At 39.2% G+C, this 20,339-nt stretch overlaps 1 protein-coding gene across 2 annotated transcripts in view; it reads right to left on the bottom strand.

Annotated features, from left to right (window-relative positions):
• ubash3bb (ubiquitin associated and SH3 domain containing Bb) overlaps positions 1-19,792 on the bottom strand; it is a 44,428-nt gene extending 24,636 nt beyond the window's left edge. For both annotated transcript variants that reach the window (XM_035154234.2, XM_035154233.2), the window contains exon 1: positions 19,503-19,792. In XM_035154234.2, coding sequence (XP_035010125.1) covers positions 19,503-19,630 — 128 coding nt within the window. In that variant the 5' untranslated portion in view covers positions 19,631-19,792. The remainder of the gene's footprint in view (positions 1-19,502) is intronic.
• Between the last annotated feature and the right edge of the window lie 547 nt (positions 19,793-20,339).

Raw genomic sequence — 20,339 nt, 5'->3', positions numbered from 1 at the left:
AATGTATATTTAAATGTCCAAACACAATTCTAAAAGAGAAATAATTTATTATTGTTTTGATTATAATCAAATTTTGTGTAAATGTATATAATTTATTATGTGTTAAAAATAAAGTATTTATTCCGATATAAAATGGAATGCTGGAATAAAATACTTACTTTAAAAAAACTTAAATATCCAACATTTTTAATTTTTCTAAATTGTACAATAAAGTGTAAACTTGTTTGACTTGCAAACAAGCAATACCTACTAAAAATGCACTGTAATGAAGGTGAATCACATGAATTATCTTGGATTAGACTAATATCAGCACAGCCACATCAATTAACGAGTACAGATAGTGATTGATTGTGAGCAATAGCAACCATTTTGATGATTGATTAATCATTCAGAATATTTTCACTGGGATGGGCTGACATTTTAAGATTAATCAATTAACCAACAAAATAATTGGTAGATGAATCAACTATGACAGTAATGGTTTGTTCCAGCCTTAAATATCAGAATTGTATTAGAAGGCCAACATCAGCCACTCGTTCCGTTGTGTGTTACGCTCTGTTGGTTACCACTCCCTGAGTCCCTATGATAAAACACAGCTGTTTCACAGCATGACCGTCTCAACCTCTCCACCTGTGAGTACTCAGAACAGTGTGGGCTGAGAGAAGAACGGAATAAAAGGCCTTTATAGGAAAATGCTCAATGCTGATTTTCCCCTATCACTAATGAAAAAAAGATGAGAAAAAAATCTAAATACAAGCTGTGAGAGCTGGTTTGTTTCACATTTAAAATAATGACAAGTCCGGAAGTTGTTTGCCTAACAGCTGCTTTCGCCACTCCCTCATCAAACCCTAACATTACAGTACATGCACACATTTCAATCATTTTCAGGCTGTAAACACACTTCAGCTCAAGCACCAATTTGTACAGATGTGTACTGTGACATGCAGTAGCTCTGAATATGTTTACCACATAAATAACATACAGGGTCAATCTGTCATCTTTAAGACATTTATGAGAATATTGTGAGAAACCCACACTCATTCTCGCCCACAGAGATGTGAAAGCAAGTTTTACCGAGAGATGCTCTGTTAACAGCTCGACTCACAGAGAGACAGGAAGAGAAAGAGACAAGGCAGTGAGCAACACGCCCACGCAACACAGCACTGCGCATACTTATACATCGTGCAGCACATAATATTTAACAATTAAACTTTAACTAAATGATTACACGATGGCCTAGAACACAACAGGTAATCATGATAAACATGTTATACAAGAGAGATTATTGTGAAGAATGGCTTGAACTTTATAGTCTAAGGAAGTGTTCACAGACCCTTCTCTGAATCAGAATATAATCTATTCTGATGGCAAGAACTGACTCCCAACAGTTTGCAGCAGCATATCATTTCACATGGTGCAGATTTGCTATGTAAAATTATGCATCTAAATTTCTTCTCTACTAAAATGGAAAAAGCATCTTCCAATTTATTATTCAATTATCTCTCTGTCCACACTGTAGTTTTATACGTCTGTTTCAATATGTTTTTTTGTAGCATTTTTATATTCAAATCCCTCTTTAACCTCTAACTTCAACCATCATATAAAACATAGGTGAGGTCAATGTATTCCTTTCAGCCTCCTCATAATCCTGCTGTCGCTCCATATCTCCCTACTGCTGGGATGGTAAGATTCACTGATTCGCACTGGTGCACTTGCATAAACGTTCACAATGTAACTGCCCCAATTACAGAAGAATGGCTTGAACTAGAGATGCATTACTTTTTGATTCATTCATATATGCTGTATATACTTTAGACTTTATTTTATCTTTTGTGAATGGGTCAAGTTTTTTATCTTTTTGTCTCTTTAGGAAAAATATGTCACAAATAAAAGCAGTAATTAAAAAAAATGTTGGTGTGTTGGCACATTTTCATAAAAAAAATGTTCTATAGTTAATCGGAAGATTCAGCAACTGTCAAATAATACGATTATTTCATCATAAAAGATAATAAATGGTGGACAGATACTGATTTGATTTAGAGTTGATGGGATAATTAATTAATCGATTAAATGTGGGAGAATAACTCTCTGCTCAGGACACCATCATTCTATATCTTAACATAGAAAATAGTTTGGCGGCTATATTAAGGGTTGAAGTCTTGTATATCACCTTTAACATTTTAATAGTTTAAACGATTATTCCACTGCTAGATGAAGTGTTATTTCCATTAACTAGTCAGTCATACCTAGACATCCTGCATCTATTATGCAGTGGGGCTTCATTGTTATCATGGAGGAATATGACTTACTGTTGAGAATGAGAAAATAAACCCACTCTGATCCACATGAGAAAATATTTAGTCATTTATTTTCCACACTATGTAACCTCCATATTATTCCATAGTAACCTTAAGAAAAAACTGTGACAAAAATTTCGAGTCCTTTAGTGAATCAGAGATGTGTCATAAAGGCATATAGAATAAAATACAAAAACTAAAAATCATTGATTTAGCTTTATTTTGGTCATTCCTATTTCATATTTAGAGCTACTCATAGTCTGACTAAAAATCCGCTTCATACAGTCATCCATTAACAAGATGCTAAGGAGTATATGAAGGGTTAATCTACTAAATGAACAAAGAGACAAAGGTCTTGGGGAATACCATTGTAAGAAAAGTAGTATTAACACTTTTTGTGCAGAGGAAGCTGCGTAAAATCTGATAAACGTCCTTGAGTGATGTCACTTGAGTTAATGTCGGCTCTGTCTGAAGACTAAGTCTGAAAATGAAAAAAATCTGGGGGTGTGGAGTTCGAAAGAAACGAACTTGCCAGACCGTTTGTAGCCTGCTCCTCAGCTACACTCGAGGCTAGCCAAACAAAGCTACATAGCCGCTAAACTAGCATAAGACACCTGATTTCTCTTGCATTGTTGGAATACAGGAATAGGAACTCGTCGAACATAAAAACAAACTGTAGATCACTGTGACAAATCAACAGATTTGAGTGAGTGATATATTCCCAGAGCAAAACAACATCTCACTAAACAATCTCACATAAAACGCATCATATCAACTCATTGTTAACCATTTTCTCATATCAGCGCAGTGATATTGTAAACCTGCATGTTTGGAATGGGCTGTTAGCTTGGCCTGCAGTAATGCTGGGTGCAGTTTTCTTTCTGAAACTGTAAAAGTGACCTGCTACACTCAGCCCACAGAACCCTGAAGCTGCACCACCGCTGCTGCACTTTTCCATGGGCCCTTAACAATACACAGACAGACAGACTGATGGACAGAGATTTCTGGAATCAGTAAGTTGTTAATCATCCATTTAATGATATAGCATTGAGAAAAAGATTTTTGTTTGTTTTTTGTTGCAAGAGGTCAAAGGTTAACATCTCTGTACCTTGCTATACGGACATATTCTAGCAACAGTACCAATAAAGCACACATAGCCACTACTGCACTGTACAGGGAAAACTGTCAGGCTGTTGTGTCACCAGACAATACAGCAGGTGGATGGGGGGTGGGGGTTTGGGGTCTCAGTGTAGCATGATCCAGCAACACTTGTGTGCCTGCTGCTGCTGCTGCACACAGCAAGTGTTACAGTTCACATGAACATATCAGCACTGTGACTAGCATTGTAAAGGCTTCACACTTGTAGTGTGGCCTGAAGTTCCGATTCTGTGAGTAACACTTTTTAGAAGATTAGGAGGAAGACAAACAGGTAACTGCCACATACAACAAACCTGTAAGCAGCTGTCTCAACCAGTTGTCTTGACAGTGATAATGGTAGCTAATTTGGGTTGCTATGAGCCCCTCCCTGCTTTGTCTGACAACTGCTCGACATGATTTGTTCTGCCTGCTCCCACAGATTAATGTGACATATGTGAAAACAGGCCCTGATACCACCACACCAACTGCACCGAGACCAGCTGACTCTCTCATCTCTCACATTGGCCTTTTATTACAGTGGAGACTGAGACTGTTGAGACACTTTGGTTCATTGGTGGATATGATGCATCTACAAGACCCTTTTAACCCAAATTTATGTTCTTAAAATCTGATCAGATTAAACACATGCATGTATTTAACTGTGATAATTAAACTCTTCTGGTCTCATGCTGTTTATCAGCTGTCCAGAAACCATAAACTGGCCCACCCATGTTAAAGGAAACACACACACACACACACACACACACACACACACACACACACACACACACACACACACACACACACACACACACACACACACACACACACACACACACACACACACACACACACACACAAACACCACCCACTCACTGGAAGCCTCGTTCTGCTGAGAAGTTCTGTCACTGAGGAAATCCCATGGCTCTTTGTCCTCTGACTGCATGCATCCTCACACTTCCTGTTTACAAATCTGGCAACACACACATTTGCAAGACAGCACACAAGCAAATGACCACACACACACACACACACACACACACACACACACACACACACACACACACACACACACACACACACACACACACACACACACACACACACACACACACACACACACACACACACACACACACACATCGATATATAAACAGGCGTATATACATGTGAACCGAAAAGGATTTGTGAGGCAGATCACCACAGTAACCACAGAGGTAAAACAACAGGAGTCTGTTCCTCTCTGTCTCATTGTTTCACTGCTTTAACACTGTCACAGTACAGGAAGACAGATAATAGAGTGGTTCCTACACTTTTAGCAAGGCTCCATGTGCAGGCTGACTGACAAACATGGAGAGTACACACACACGGACACAGAGAGACTGGACAGACACAGAGAGCGACAAAGCCGGAGAGCTGATTTGAGTTGCCACCAGAAAAGGTTATGTCCGGGGCAATTGATCTTACCCGAATTTATGTTTATTTTTTGATTTATGCTAATAAAGATGTTTGGTGTTGAGCGGCTGTCGTCTGGTTGTGTTGGGAGACCCAGGGTGGCAAGGGACATTGCCACAACTGTATATAACAATTATAATTCCAGATGATTCGCAAGCTATTGTTCTTGGTTAATTAGAAATGACAAACCATAATCCTTCTAGCAATTTTCACTGAATGATATATGATAATGATATATTAGGATAGGATACTTTATGATATTGTGATACATAGCATTACTCGAAATATTATTCTTTTACTGAGAATGTGAACAAGAGCTGAAAATACAACTCATGTATCACCTTGATAGTCTAATATATACATCACATAATATTGATAACTTGGCGAGCACAATGTACAAAAACTACTTGATTTTTGGGGGTTGATACCAATATTAGGGAGTAAAAAACATTTTGATACCACCAATATATTGGGTGATATGAACTGCCAATAATTATCATCATGATATCATCATCAAACTCTTATGACAAATAAAAGGAAAACACAAATACAAGCAAAAATATAGTTGAATCTAAAAACATTTTATAGTGTAAAATGTCAACATAAATAAAGATTGTTTCTGCACAATAAAAAATAATAAAAATAATAACAAACTACATATTATTCTAGACATATTTATGGTGTTTATATGACACCATTTCCAACAGCAAGCGATTTTTTGCATTATCCTGTAAAAGGAAAGTTTTTATATCGGCACATAATGGAAAACATAAACATAGAAACCGACGTGCCTGTGAAATGCTCATATTGGCTGACTTTTTTGAGCGAAGTGATGAATCAGTCAGACTCATGCGCATCTGTATGAGTTATAAATTACCGTGACCTTAATAATTTCATCTAATCTCAACCCACAAACTGATTTTAACATGAAATAGAAAAATAACATGAATGTTTTGAAAATAAAAAGGGCCAACACTTTCTATACTGTATATGCATTGGCAGATCCACTGTGTGTTTCTCACACACTTTGCTTCTATACTAAGCCAGCATTGTGCTGTGTGGCGGATGGGGATACAAACTTCCGTCCTCACAATAATAGAACTGATAATCTTTTTCCTGTTTTACTGTACATTGTTCCAGGGAGTCTCCAGCAGCTAGACAAACATACACTACACTTTAGCCCCAACTGAGACATTTTTGGATTCAAGCTGCTGATATTGTGACAATTTTAAATATGAATTGTCTTCTCTAGAACATCGCTCTTTGCCTCCTTGACAATAATTCTTAGAGTTACATGGAAACACACTCTGAATGTTAGCAGGCACACTAGAACCACGAAGCATTATGAATAGATGAAATCAATGATGCATTCAAACTTCTGCATGGATGCTTGAGTTTAGCGTACAGTGATGTAGATGCTTCACACTTTACATAATGGAACATTTTCTACATGGTATATACAATCACTGCCACAGTTTAACTTATATACTAAAATATTTTTATCAATTATCTAAATTAAAGTGTCTCTAATTCATCACTGTAAAGTAAATAAATAGTAATGGCTATGAAATAATTATGCAATCAGCTTTCAGATCGTTTCCCTATAAGCCTCTGTTTCACGATGCAATTCTCTCTGAACCGAAAACAGAAAAATTAAGACTCAATTTACAGCACTAAGGAACTAGGTCTGCCACATTCCAACTAATGCATTCAGAGGATTGCACTTTTGTTTTCCCTTGAAGCTATCGGGAGCTTTTCCCTGGTAATGGCAATGGCAGATGTAAATGTGAAACATTATGATATAATGATATTTCTAGCATATTTCAAGTAAAAATGTCTTCGAAAAAAGTTAGTAACGGTAGCTTTACATTAAAATTCTTGCCCATGCAACACTCATGGCTGACTGCTTAGCTAGTCTGGGTAAAGGGCTAGTGTTGACAGCAGCAGCTAGCTGGTCCTTGTCCACTCAGTTATCTTGGCAACTCAGACATAAGTCTGTGGTCAATCAAGCCAACAGGAAGCCAACAGACTCTGGCTCTTCACTTTGTCAATTAAATTCACAATTATTATTATTTAATATAATTATTATATAATTATAATTATTATTCTTAAACCCTTTGTGTGTGTCTATACAAAATAACTGAACAACACATGGACAGATTTTCACCAAACTTGGTGGGAACATTAACTTACTCCAGTTGATTCACTTTCAAGGCTGATTGGTCAAATGTCAAAGGTCATACATTTATTTCCAAGATGTCTGCAAATGAGACAAACTGAAGCTTATATACCAATCTTAAAATGATTCCCCATCATATGACGTAATGTGATTATATGATTATTATGAACCAACACTTCGTCATCTTTGGTTATAAATGACATGATAACATAATTATGAAATGGCAGTATAAAAAACTTCACCATTGCCTGATTTGGGTATATACAGGGCGTGTGCAGGATCCCCCCTCTGATACTTATCATTCATCATACTGACCATTTGGGCTCGAAACAAACAAAATGGTAAATGGAAAGGGAAACTGACACAGTCTGAACAAGAATACAACATGACAAGAGCATTGTAAGCTTCTTGAATGAGTCACGGAGGAGTTAAGCTTTGGCTCTACAGTGAAATGACTTGTGCTTCTGGGCCAGCTCTGCCTCCAGGAAATGTTTGTCGAGCTAAAACTCTAATCTGCTCAGTAATAAGAGGAGATTCAGCCTGTTTGTTATTAATGGTGAAAATGAACTTTGTGTTGGCGTCTTCGGGGAAACAATATGCGCCTTTCTCCACAGCTCATTTCTGTGTTGTTTGTCCTCACAGCTCATTAAACCTAATTTGTCCTTGTTGGAGAAAGACTACAGACGCTGGAGCCACCCAGGCCCACCCCCTGTTCACTGTTCAGACAACGTGTTCACTCACTGATTCAACTCCAACTCCAAATGTTCACACACACACACACACACACACACACACACACACACACACACACACACACACACACATGCTAATGGCTAGCATGAGAATCTCATTCATATTCCACTGTTAAAAGCTTGATATTGACCAACAGCCATTTTCCTCCCTGGCCCTTATCAACAACCAGAACCACAGCTCCACTTGTGTCATCACTGGGTGGTCTGCTGCTATACTGCAACTAAGATCAGAATACTCCATATGTCTTCATTTGATTATTGCTTATTAGGAGTATGGTCGTATTCTGGTCAAGGTAATCAGAAAATTCTGTTTACAAACAGTGTCTCATTCAGACTATTGTCTTAATCAGAATATTGTTTTTCATGTAAACGCAGTCACTGAGTTAATTAAGTTCTTTTACTGCAGCAAATGTCGTCAGTTTTGTTGCCATACAACCAAAAACAATAAGCTAAAATGAGCTGAAAAGCTGTGTGACGTTTCAAAGTAGCGTGACTGTTCATCATTGAGTGAACCCCTTTCACATTAAAATGCAGCTTTATGCTAGTATCTCAGTTTATCCAATCATGGGTGAAAAAGCAGTAGTAGATTCACACACTGACGTTTAATAAGCTCAGTGAGCAGAAGCCAGTCAGACAGGTTGAGGTCGTGTGACAGAACACTAGACACAGTTTAATAATGCTGCTCCAGCACTCAACAGATCACGTACAGCTCTTGGAGAAAATGGAGAGAGATAAGACTGGGGATGCATCAAGTAATTAATGAGAAGTGTGCACATGCCAAGACAAGCTCAAGATAATCACAGACAACAGCGGAGACCAAAGATTATTGTTCTCACAAATGAACCAATTAAAAGCTGGTCCTTCATCACACCTGACTACTGTGTTAATACTAGGATGGCAGCCCTATCCTGGTCTCTCACTATCTACCATGCCATGAAAATCAATGAGTACCATACTATGTACATTTGCTTATCACTAAATCCCTGACAAAAACCTGTCAACATTTAAAAGTTGAATATAAAATGCGCTGTCAAATTTATAGAGACAGACAGAAAAACAGACAGAGAGACGGGCAGATGGACGGATGGATGGATGGATGGATTGTGGATGCAGAGTACATTTGCTAAACACACTTCTTCCCACGCAGCATATGGAAGCATAAAAATGAACCAGAGGATCTAACATATGCTGTATGAGGGGCAGCAGTAGTGGAGCATACAAGTACATGTTTTTGTACAGATTATTTATACATAAATGCCTTCTAAAACATACAATGGAAATCATTACCACCTAACACCAAACACCTCCCTTGTGGTACTACTGAGACACACGAACAACAACAGCAAAATACAGTATATTGATCTCACCAGTGTACTGACGACACACCAACTCAGTCAGTCACACACTATAAGCCTTCAGTTAATACATAAATTTAGTACTACTATTATATGCTTTTATCTGTCTTTATTAATAGAAATTGAAATGTACTTCTTAATTTTCTTTAAACTCATATCATTCGCAGATCCTCTAATCTTTCTCTACCCCGCAATGACTTCTGATATCAACATGCAGTGGCAAAATACTACAATCTGCATACTTAAATAAATAAGAATATATGAGTACCTCTTCATGAAAGGCTGAACTTTTTTTCCTGTCAAGATGCAGCACTTGGTTGTACATGCAGCTAGAGATTAGATATCATGTAACATTAAAATTGAAGCGCAGTCATGCAGGAGCTGTGTTTTATCTCCATCAGGAAACAGCAGATACATGTTATATTTGAATGAATTTGAAACTAAACTAAAATGAATTGCAATATTCTGTCTGACTTTAGGAAATATTCAATAACAGAAGCAGTAGCCACATCCAATCTGGCCTGTAATTAATTGTGCCTCCAGATCCATTTTCCACCACAATCATTTCAATCCAGTCATGCAGAGGATTAGTGGAGCGCAGTGGGAGGGAGAATGGAGCAGGAAGCCGGTCCAAGATGAAGGAGCTTCCTGTCGTGTCTCAGCGAAGTGAGTGTGAGTGTGAAGGCAGACGGCAGGAGCTTGAGGAAGCTGGCTGCTGGAGTTGCTCCAGTCGCTTTATTGGCAAAGGTTCTACAGGCACAGATGGCTCAGTCATCACTGAATACACACACACACACACACACACACACACACACACACACACACACACACACACACACACACACATTCAACAACACACACCCATGCATACAGCAGCAAACATGTACCAAAAGTGAAATAGTGCCTATGAATAAACACACACAGACAGACACACACACACACACACACACACACACACACATTAAATTAGGCATGAGATTAAATGCCACATCAAATCTACGTTAGTTCCTGATCCCCTCAACACTGTAGTGCCCTGCTTACAAAAATAAATGCCAACTGTGTTCACAGATTAGTTGTGTGTGTACTTGCTTTTACTATCTCTGTGGGACCTAATCCATTATAACCACTGACCTGGTCTGGACCAGTAAACCTCATGGGGACCAAAGCTCCGTCCTGATGGGGCAAAACTTAATTTTTTCTGAAGGCGAGGCTAGGTTAGTGGTAAGATGTGAATTGTGGTTAGGTTAACATCAATGCAAAGTCGATTTGTGTGTGTGTGTGTGTGTGTGTGTGTGTGTGTGTGTGTGTGTGTGTGTGTGTGTGTGTGTGTGTGTGTGTGTGTGTGTGTGTGCGCGCATGTGTGTGCGTGTGGTGTGTGTGTGGGGCTACTTGGATCTATCCATTCTGCTAAAAGAAAAGAGAGAACAGTCCGATTTTACGCAGATTTTGCTTTAACAGAGCAGAAGCACAATCTGCTCTCTTTCCACCAGACAGTTGCACGGTTTAAGAGTTTCAGCTTTGCACAGTAGAAATGTTTTTTAAAAGAAGGACACGAAAGAGAAAATGAATATTTAAAATGTGCAGGAGAGCATGGATATTTGTTCATGAGCAGGTGCAGCAACACAGTTTGATGCTGATGTTTGTAGAGAACTCGACTGCAGCTGCAGAGAGCTGATGTTTTATACAGTGAGTTTCAGCAGGGAAAACCTATTGAAAATCTCCCTGTAGATGACCAGTGTATTACATTTTTACAATGAATATTTAATAAACTGGCCCACAAGGATACACATCACTTTAAAGGTTGCCCCGGCAACAACGGAGAGGTTGACTCACGTTTTGGAACAGCGCTGCACAGATGGGCCCAAATGTCATATTATTATTGATTTCCAAGCAAGTGGATATTTGGTGTTATCTTTTGTTATTTCATTGGGATTATTTTTTTTTTGTTATCTAAAAAATATTTTGTTTTGGTCTGGTGGGGATTCTTGTTGGAATTACAGCTCACCAGGCTTGTACAACTATAAATGACAACCTTGCATTATAGCCATCATATCATACCTGGGGATGACTAACTTTCTATTCCACACTGGATTGCAGTTATACCCGCAGACTGAGCTGCATGTCGGGTGTGTAGAGTATAAAAATTACCCTTTCTGATTAATAGCGATTAACCAACCATTTTGGGCTGTGGTACATTGAGTGGATTTGTGGGATCGTGGATTTAGTGGATTGTTAGTGTTTGCTTATATTGTCTATATTGCGTATACCATCAAAGTCCTGAGCCGAGCAGACAGAAGCAGTTGGGTGCTTTACAGAGGGAGGCATAGGACAGCTGTCAATCCCAGCAGCCTCCAGGCCTAAATATGAAACCTGCTCCAGACACAGCAGCTGTAGGCAGGCAGCTGTCCTAAGAGCGGCTAACTGAGGTTTGACAGACACATGGGACTGATATCAGACATTTATAAAAAATCTGACAACGGCATCAGTCAACTCCATTTACCACGCATTCCTGTATGTCATTTCTCTATATGTGTGTTTACATCAACCTCTTTAAATAATCATTTTTAATCAGTACAAAAAAAGTTGCTGAAATATTGCAAAAAGGTAAAAAATAAAGTGACAAAGTGCAGTGGAAACAGAGTTACGAACAGATTATTGATGACATTCAATAAGCCCATGACTCTAACGTCCAGTGAAGCCTCCACCTCGATGAAAAAATTATCTGAAACGTCACATTTCCTTAATTTTCCTCCACATTCAGTTGATTCAGGTTTGACTGAACACAGAGCCTCTGGTTCTAAGAGTCAAACACAGAAGAAAGGAAGAAGAGCCAGATGAACACTGTGGGTCACTACTAACCTCTACGCACAAGATCTTGCAAGGCATGAAAGAACATTTTAAACAAACTATTATTAGTAGATGTTTTTCCTTTTTGGGAATGGGATTTAATTGCAGGTAATTTGTAATGCAAACCCTGCAGTCCCACTACCTTGAATTTCAAAGCGTCTTTTTGGGATATCTGAGTAATGGCTCCATAATCTGATAGCGCTGTCTCTTTCCTTGCTTCCGGACACAGCTTCAAATGAACCATGATATGATCACCAAGCTGCAGTGGAAGTGCACCAGTGACCGAAGGAAGCTATATCCAGACAGTGATGCACCTCTCCTGTTTCAGGAAGGAGACTAATGACATTTATATGACCTTGTTAGATGCTCCCTGCTGGGCCAGACATATAATGATGACACAGCAAATGAAATAGTAGGTATATTGTTATGACTTTACAACGTACTTCAAACAGTCCCAAAGAGCTGAAACCAATTTGTGAAGGCAGAATGGAAATGTTCTGGGGGGGAAAATCGTATTCATCTGCATTTCAAAGATACAGGGATTTAAAAAAGGGAGTGATTAAATAATTCATGAGAGTTGCAAACTCCACAGCACTTCAGTTTTCCCATAGCTGGGATATTCTATATGCGACTCTCAGATGTAGCAGAGGAGAACCCACATACTGTATGTAGACATTTTCTTTTCCTCTTTCAAATCAGCAAATTTGCAACGCTTGAGCTGAGCTATACAGAAAACACATTTCCTCTGTTGACAGCTGTTGTGAAACGGTAGAAAATACATCAAATCAGCACAGGGGAGGCGCAGTGCAAATACGCCGCACACAGTCAGTGTATATAGGTTGAGTGTTCATCTGTCACAATGTTTTCAGATGCACCTCTGAGCTGCAAAGGATACACAAGTTGTGCATTACAGTTCTGTGTGACACTATACAGTTTTACGACCAGTCTGGCAGTTTATCTACACAGGAAGTGAGTGGGTGTCCATCTGACAGAGCTTAGGAACTTCAATCTTGCTTCATGAACTAAAAGAACAACTACACGTTGAGCTTAAATAAAGCTGCATAAACAGTATAACGAAGGTTACAAGTTTTCTTCTGCAGCTCTAAAACTTTAGGTGAATAAATACTGCATTGGTACATTTATGCAATGCGCTGCAATGCCATTCAGTCAAATGTTCACTGCTTTAAAGAGCTACAAGGCACTCCTTGTGTTAGTTAGGGTTACAAAGCCTCTTTTGGATATCCTCTATTCTGGTGGGCGTACAAGAGAAGATGGCACAGTTTCAGAGAACTAACTTGAATTATTAAGCTAAAACTTTGTATCTCAAAACACTGATCCCATCATACTAACAAGACAGAGTGGAGACAGTGTGGAGAGAAAAAAAATCCATCACTCCTTATCTGTTTTATTTTTATTTTTATCAGTCCGTCTAATTATACCTGGTGCAAATAAAAACCCAGAAATACTGACACAATTGGATCCTGATGATTTGTCTAAAAGTAATCAGGAGAAGACATATCCCCCGGCAAACACAATACTTTAAGATCAGATGTCTTGGTGGTTTTACACCTGAAGTCGTAATATTTCCCCCATAAAACCCAAAACATCAAATGACACCACTTTATTACCCGATTAACATAATGATGAACCTACATTTCATCGTAATGCTACACTAGTCTGTGCATCTGATGTTAAACATCCATATACTTTACTGCACATTGCTTTTGGACCACTGCATCAATTATTTTCGCACTAATGAAACTAAGGGTATGGGCAACAAGCATTATTTGGGGGCCTCTGGTACAGCGGATATCCAGGCCAAGACTCTGTCTTATAAGTTTGCCGTACATTATTTATGAACGTCTCCACACAGAACACAAACAGTGATACTTTCTGTAGGTGTTTTAGGTCCAAACGACATTTTGACTATTATATATCAACAGCTATCTGCATATGAATGCAGATCAATTAAAAAGCTGATAGCCGATGCTTTTCGGTCAATGAGTTCCGTCTCTTTTGCTCTCCATTCCGACTGTTTACCTGTGGGCAACCAAAGCCTGCTTAAACATGATTGGTCAAACTAGAAATGAAAACCAGAAAGCCCCAAAATCTTGTCCCTTGCCTCTCGATCCTGTTTTTTTATCAGTCCACTTGTCTAAACAGGCAATGTTACATGCTCCTTGTCAATTTTGCTGCATTTTACGCCATAACTACAGAGACTGTGCAGTGGGCTCTGAGCACTTCCAAGGTTACGAACAACTCAATACAGTCCCTGAACTGCTCTTGTGTAATGCACACAGAGCACTGGAGCTGCTGCGCTAATTGCTGCAGTGTGAGACAGTGTGAGACACAGTGTGAGACACAGTGTGAGAACTTCACAGACATGATTATATCTCCATAACATTATCTTCAACCACAAGTACGTGTCTCTTCTCTTCAACAACGACCACAGTGGACATACTGGGCATCTTCTCATGCGGAATAACCAAATCTAACCTAAATCTAAAATCTAAAACTCAGATCTGATTGAACTGAAATTATCTTATAAATTGTCAATGATGCACCCTCTCTCATCAATCTGTACCAACAGGCAGCGACATTTAAGCAGCCTGCAGGCTATTCTTGTAAAAACAAGCATGACTCTGTTTGTTTCATGTATAATTGATCATTACATTATAGGAGTTTTATAGCTGACATACACAAGACTGTCATTTACAAAGTCAGAGAGATGCACCTTGTGACTCGCTGGAAGCCTTTTCTCTCCAGAGAGATGAATAATGTGTACAATCGATTTTGTCTTCAGAGGGATTTAACCTGCAGTTGATGTGCAGCAGACCTGAAATCATTTCCTGGCTCCATGATGATGGCAATGACAACTGTTAATAATGGAAAGGTTTTTTTTTTATCAGAATTATGTACAATAACTGAGAGGAGGCTGTGTCCTTTGTAAATTTGATACAGTTATTTCGTGAATTTTACAGCCAACTAATTAAGTGACATTTCAACTGAAATAAAATGTTAAAGTAAGACAATTACATTTATTATTCAGTCTTCCCTGAAGTTTATTTATTCTTGTCTGGGCAGACGGTCTTCTTAAATGGCACAATAGAACTATTAACAAGAATCATCCCTATCAGTGTCTCAACCCTGACACATTGGGGGCACCCAACACAATGTGAAATCTAATTATCTTTCTAAGTTTATTTTAGGTAGATCTGTAGATCTACTATTAGATATACTTTATATACTAATCTGTAGATCTGATTTCTTTTAGAATTAGTTCAAACTAAGAACAAAATATATTCAATTTGTTTGAGCATAATTTTTGAAAATGTATGACAGCGTTTCTATTTGGTCTTTGATGAACATGCCTTATGAAGAATTAGGAAGAACAAGATGTTCGCTCTTCCACTTGCAGAAAATGTTAATATTAAGAGGCATGAGGCTAAAAGAAGTTTGCCTTGATAAAATATACAGTAGTTTCAAAAGTTCCTTTAGAGTTGTGATGGGAATTGCGGCTCTTTGAAGGGAGCTTTGTTTCTTTCCAAGCCTGATTCCAAGGCTGAATTTGTTTCCCAGTACGACCCTGCGTAAAGGGGAATTAATTTAGGGCAGGCAGTGAGCACAACAATAAAAAATATGAAACTGACTTTGTTTCCATAATTTGTACCAAAGAGCACTTGAATATAATTAGATTGTTTCCAAATGTAACTTCGCTAATCAGGAACTTTCAGTAGTCTATACTTTTTAATACTCTATGCTACGTACACATTTTGGTCAATTCTCATTACGTATTCTGCTTCAACACCCAGTCCTGGTTGTATATAATGTCAATATCAATTGTCGAAGTTAAAACAGCTGTTTGTATTCCGACCAAAATTGCATTGTTAATTACCCATGTGTAGTGATATCACTAAACTCCATTATATAAAAGTTATCTAATCTTTATTGTGTGAACACTGGCAGCCATGTGAGGGGGTGCCCCAAAGAAAAAACATCAGATAAATGTAATCCTTCTACACAACAGAACCAGGACACCTGAAGTTGGTCAGGAAATTTAGTGGGTCAACCTCGAGACAGAAAAAAAAAAGAGAGACAGAGGCAGCGACAGCCAGCCAGAGAAAGGGGATTAATAAGTGGCCGTGTCCAGGCCAAGTAGTCGTGGGCTGATATAAAAGAGGTTGTGGCTTCCCTGCGGGAGTGTGTTCTAGGCCAGACTGCTAGATGGCCTGCCTGGGGGCCTGTCGTCGTCTGCTGTGTCCATTCAGCAAACCACAGCACACTTCCAAACACTTATGCACTCTTGACAAGTGACATCTGTCTGGGTGAAAGGGGTGGAGAGGCCTCCGATGCTGAGTGTATGAAGTACAGAAAAAGAGAAGTCCTGTAATTCTTCCTCACCAACTTCAAATAATACGGATAAAAATAGCTTTGCATACTTTCGCTAATTAATGTGACACAACCCTGATTCCACCATAGACCAGTTATGAAAGCTTTTCCATCTGCTGTTCTGACCAACATGAGTCAGAGAGGTCATTCCTTGGAAAATGCTCTAATACACACAGGAAGTGATGTTTTTTACATTTATGGATACTGATGAATTGACTTGCCAATAGCTGCTTACTGTAGAAATAGCAACACTGGTGTATATGCCAGGCAATCAATGACAAGAAATGCCAAAGATATAGCAACTTAAACACAGCATTGTAATTACATAGTTTGTACATCAGAGAGGATTTACATTATATTATTTCTCAATTGTAAAATGTATCACACAGTTCATAAAGTAAGCAAACCAAAAGAAAGGCATCCTTATCTTTTTTTGAAAAGTCTGAAAAGTAAAGTTAGAAATGTTAGTAGTTAAAGTTCTTATTTTTCAGGCAGAATGACATCATTGCAGTTGTCATTATTAGACCAGCAACAATTCAAATCAAAAACATTTTAGTCATTTCTTCAGCAAAAATGCCAAATATTCACAGATTCTAGCTGCGCAAATATTGAAAACACCACCTTGGTTTGTGGGGAAATATAACAGCATTTCACTATTTTCTGGCATTTTATTGAGAAAACAATAAATCAATGAATTAAGAAAAAAAAATGTGGTAAAAGTAAAAGTGTATATTCCATACATGGGTAAACACGATCTCCCATCATTGTTGGATACATTAGGCAGCTGTTTACAGCAGAAACCTCTGATAAATCCATTGTACACCATCTGCTCTGCATCAAACAGTAAATGTGGAACTTCATCACTTAGTCTAATAAAGTTACTTGTTGTTGCTGTATCTGCTGGATGTGTGATTGTTTCTGAACATATTTGCAAAATAACCCTATAACAATAAAATATGTACGTAATGTAATATGTTGTGTTTTCAACTTATTCTGCTGATTCCGGAAAAACTAGTTTCAGCTTTAAAAAAGCCTCTCAGCAGGTGCAAAGTATTTACATCTAAGGTTACTGACTTAATTATGTTGGTTCTACCGAGTACTGATTTATGCTAAATTAAACTGTGGCAATATTGTGGACTGCATTCTATTTACAGGGAAAGATTAGAATACAAAAACTACAGTATTGCTGACAACAACATAACAGGAAATGCAAGTATACACCTACAGAGAGGGTAAGCTACCATTAAAAGATATCGTTTCCAGTTCTGAATTCCAGGTATGAAAAGGATCAATTCAGATGTGAACGGTACCCAACTCTTAAGTCAGGTAGTTAACATTAGCAATTTAACCTGACAACAGAACACAAAATAGCACTACATGTTTGTATGTTAAAGACACAATCCTGTATTGCTGCTGTTACATTATTATCATGTACTGCCCCAGAATCAGGTCTTACCTCACTGTCTCAGTCCATTCAGTCAGTCAGTAACCTATAATCATTGCCAGGAATCCATTCATGGATTAACCAGCGACAGAGCTTACACTATCGACCTCTACTTCATGAACAGATGTGATTTAAGCAAGTCCACATTTCTTCCTCTGACAGACAACCGACCACATAACATTTGTGAATACATCACCCGCGGATATCCCATCAGACTAAAAGATCTGGCCAGTTGTACTCTGGTGCTGCATGTAAGCTTGTAGTGTGACCTGCTGCTTTCCTGGTTGGTGGTATACAGTACACAGTAGTGTTGTGTTTACAGTGAGAGCCTGTAGCCGACAGGACAGATATGAACTCACTGATCTGGAGAGGCGAAAAGACAGTCCCTCCATTCAGCAGCAGCAAAGGACACTGGGTGATTCCCCGCCACACACACACACACACACACACACACACACACACACACACACACACACACACACACACACACACACACACACACACACACACACACACACACACACGTTGTTGTACAGCTATCTTAGTGCATTCCCCAGCCCCTTACCCGAACCCTAACCATCCAAACTAAATGCCTAACCCTAAACCTAACCCTTAACCTAACCTAAACCTAATTCTAACCCTAACCCTAAAACAAAGTCTTAACCCCCAAACAGTCCATTAAAGGGGGGGTCACAAAGTGAGGACCGGCCAAAAGGTCCTCACTTTGCCAAAATGTCCTCACTCCGTCGGTTGAGACTCAAACTGGTCCTCACAAAGAAGCTGTACAAGAGCACACACACACTCAAGGATTGTAATAGATGACTTTTGGGGACTTTACATAGACTTGCATTAGTTTTCAGGAGACTTGCCCTAACCCTGAGCCCAAAAATCTGCTGTTTTCCAATTGGGGACTTCTGTCCCCATTTAACTGGACCCCAAAGGTAGCCTGTGACACACACACACACACACACACACACACACACACACACACACACACACACACACACACACACACACACACACACACACACACACACACACACACAGTCATGACTTCATGACTCCTGACTCGTTTTCTGAACAGCTCACATATGACAGCTCGTCATGAATATGGCTGAAACATTGACACAGGTTCCAACTTATTTGACTGAACTAAGTTAGCAAATAAAACATTCATCCAAACAAACTGTATTTTTCAACAAAGTTAATTTTGAGAACCGCAACTTCAACTAAGCCAGAGAAAGTCACACACATTATAAATGTGGGTGTGTTTTCCTGGAGTTTGATGCTAACTCCTCCACTTCTGTTAACTTTGACTGCTCCATTCCTGCTCATTGTGTTGAGCAGCTCCACGGATATTCTCTATTCTTTAATGAATCTAAATCTGCTCCAACACACTGAACTGTATATTTACTGTGTATGAATATACGGCAGCGGCTAGCGACACGGGGAAATAGCGAGTGAAGGGGAGGGATGCTGCGTTTGACCCGTCCGCTAACTGCCACCACAACAGACCCGCTCCTCTGCGCTCAGCCGCCCACCGTGTCCAAGTCAGGGCTCCGTACAGCTGTGTCGTGCATGTCATCTTCCACACACACACACACACGTGTATGTAACATGTCCGTGCGTTTCGGTCAGGCTACTCACGCCCTTGGTCTGGGGAAGCCCATGGACAACAGCACGTCAAGGTTGGAGCCGCATTTCACTGAGCCCGGTCGGTTCTGCCGGAGCCTCCGCGGGAGGATTTTACTGTACAGGTCGTCTTTGGCAGCCATGGTCCAGCGGGTCGCCCGAGCCCCAACACCGACAGTCCAAGCACCAGAGCGACCTCCGGCTAGTCCATCACATTCAGCGGGTTCGCATGAGTGGAGGAGAGAGCGGCTGCGAGCGGCTGTGAGCGGCCGAGGCAGAGCCCCGCTACCCCGCCCACTGGAGGAACAGCGAATGAGATCCACTGGTTCACACTGAGCCTCAGCACGGTTACACATGTAGATCAGGTCTGAGGGGAAGCTGCTAATATGTTATATTCTCCAGAGTGGCCTGGTGGGTTCATCCTCAACTATCCTATACATGTATTAATTCAGAGGGATGTGCCAGTTGGCTCCAAGATCACAGCACACACTATACAATTATTATAATATAATAACAGTATTAAGTCCAAAGAATTATAATTAGTATTATAAGTGACAACAAAATATTAAGTGTATATGAAGTAAATGCTGAACCAACACATAGTCGAAATAACAATAGATATGGGAAAAAAAGTAAATAAGTCAGTTACTTGAGACAGTAAACTAATACTAAAGTGGCAGTAAGTAGTAATGATAATAGGAGTAAGTAATATGTGTATTACACATGATAGGAAACATATTATGATGAAAAATCTGTAATTTTATCCACGTTGCACATGGATACTGATGTTACACATGATTATTTTAAAAACTATTTAAAAAACTTTTTTAATAGTAATACATGACAATCACA

Source organism: Hippoglossus stenolepis, chromosome 4, assembly GCF_022539355.2.
Source record: "Hippoglossus stenolepis isolate QCI-W04-F060 chromosome 4, HSTE1.2, whole genome shotgun sequence".
Lineage (NCBI taxonomy): Eukaryota > Metazoa > Chordata > Actinopteri > Pleuronectiformes > Pleuronectidae > Hippoglossus > Hippoglossus stenolepis.
The sequence above is the reverse complement of the archived record's forward strand: the minus strand, read 5'-3'. Positions and strand labels throughout refer to the sequence as shown.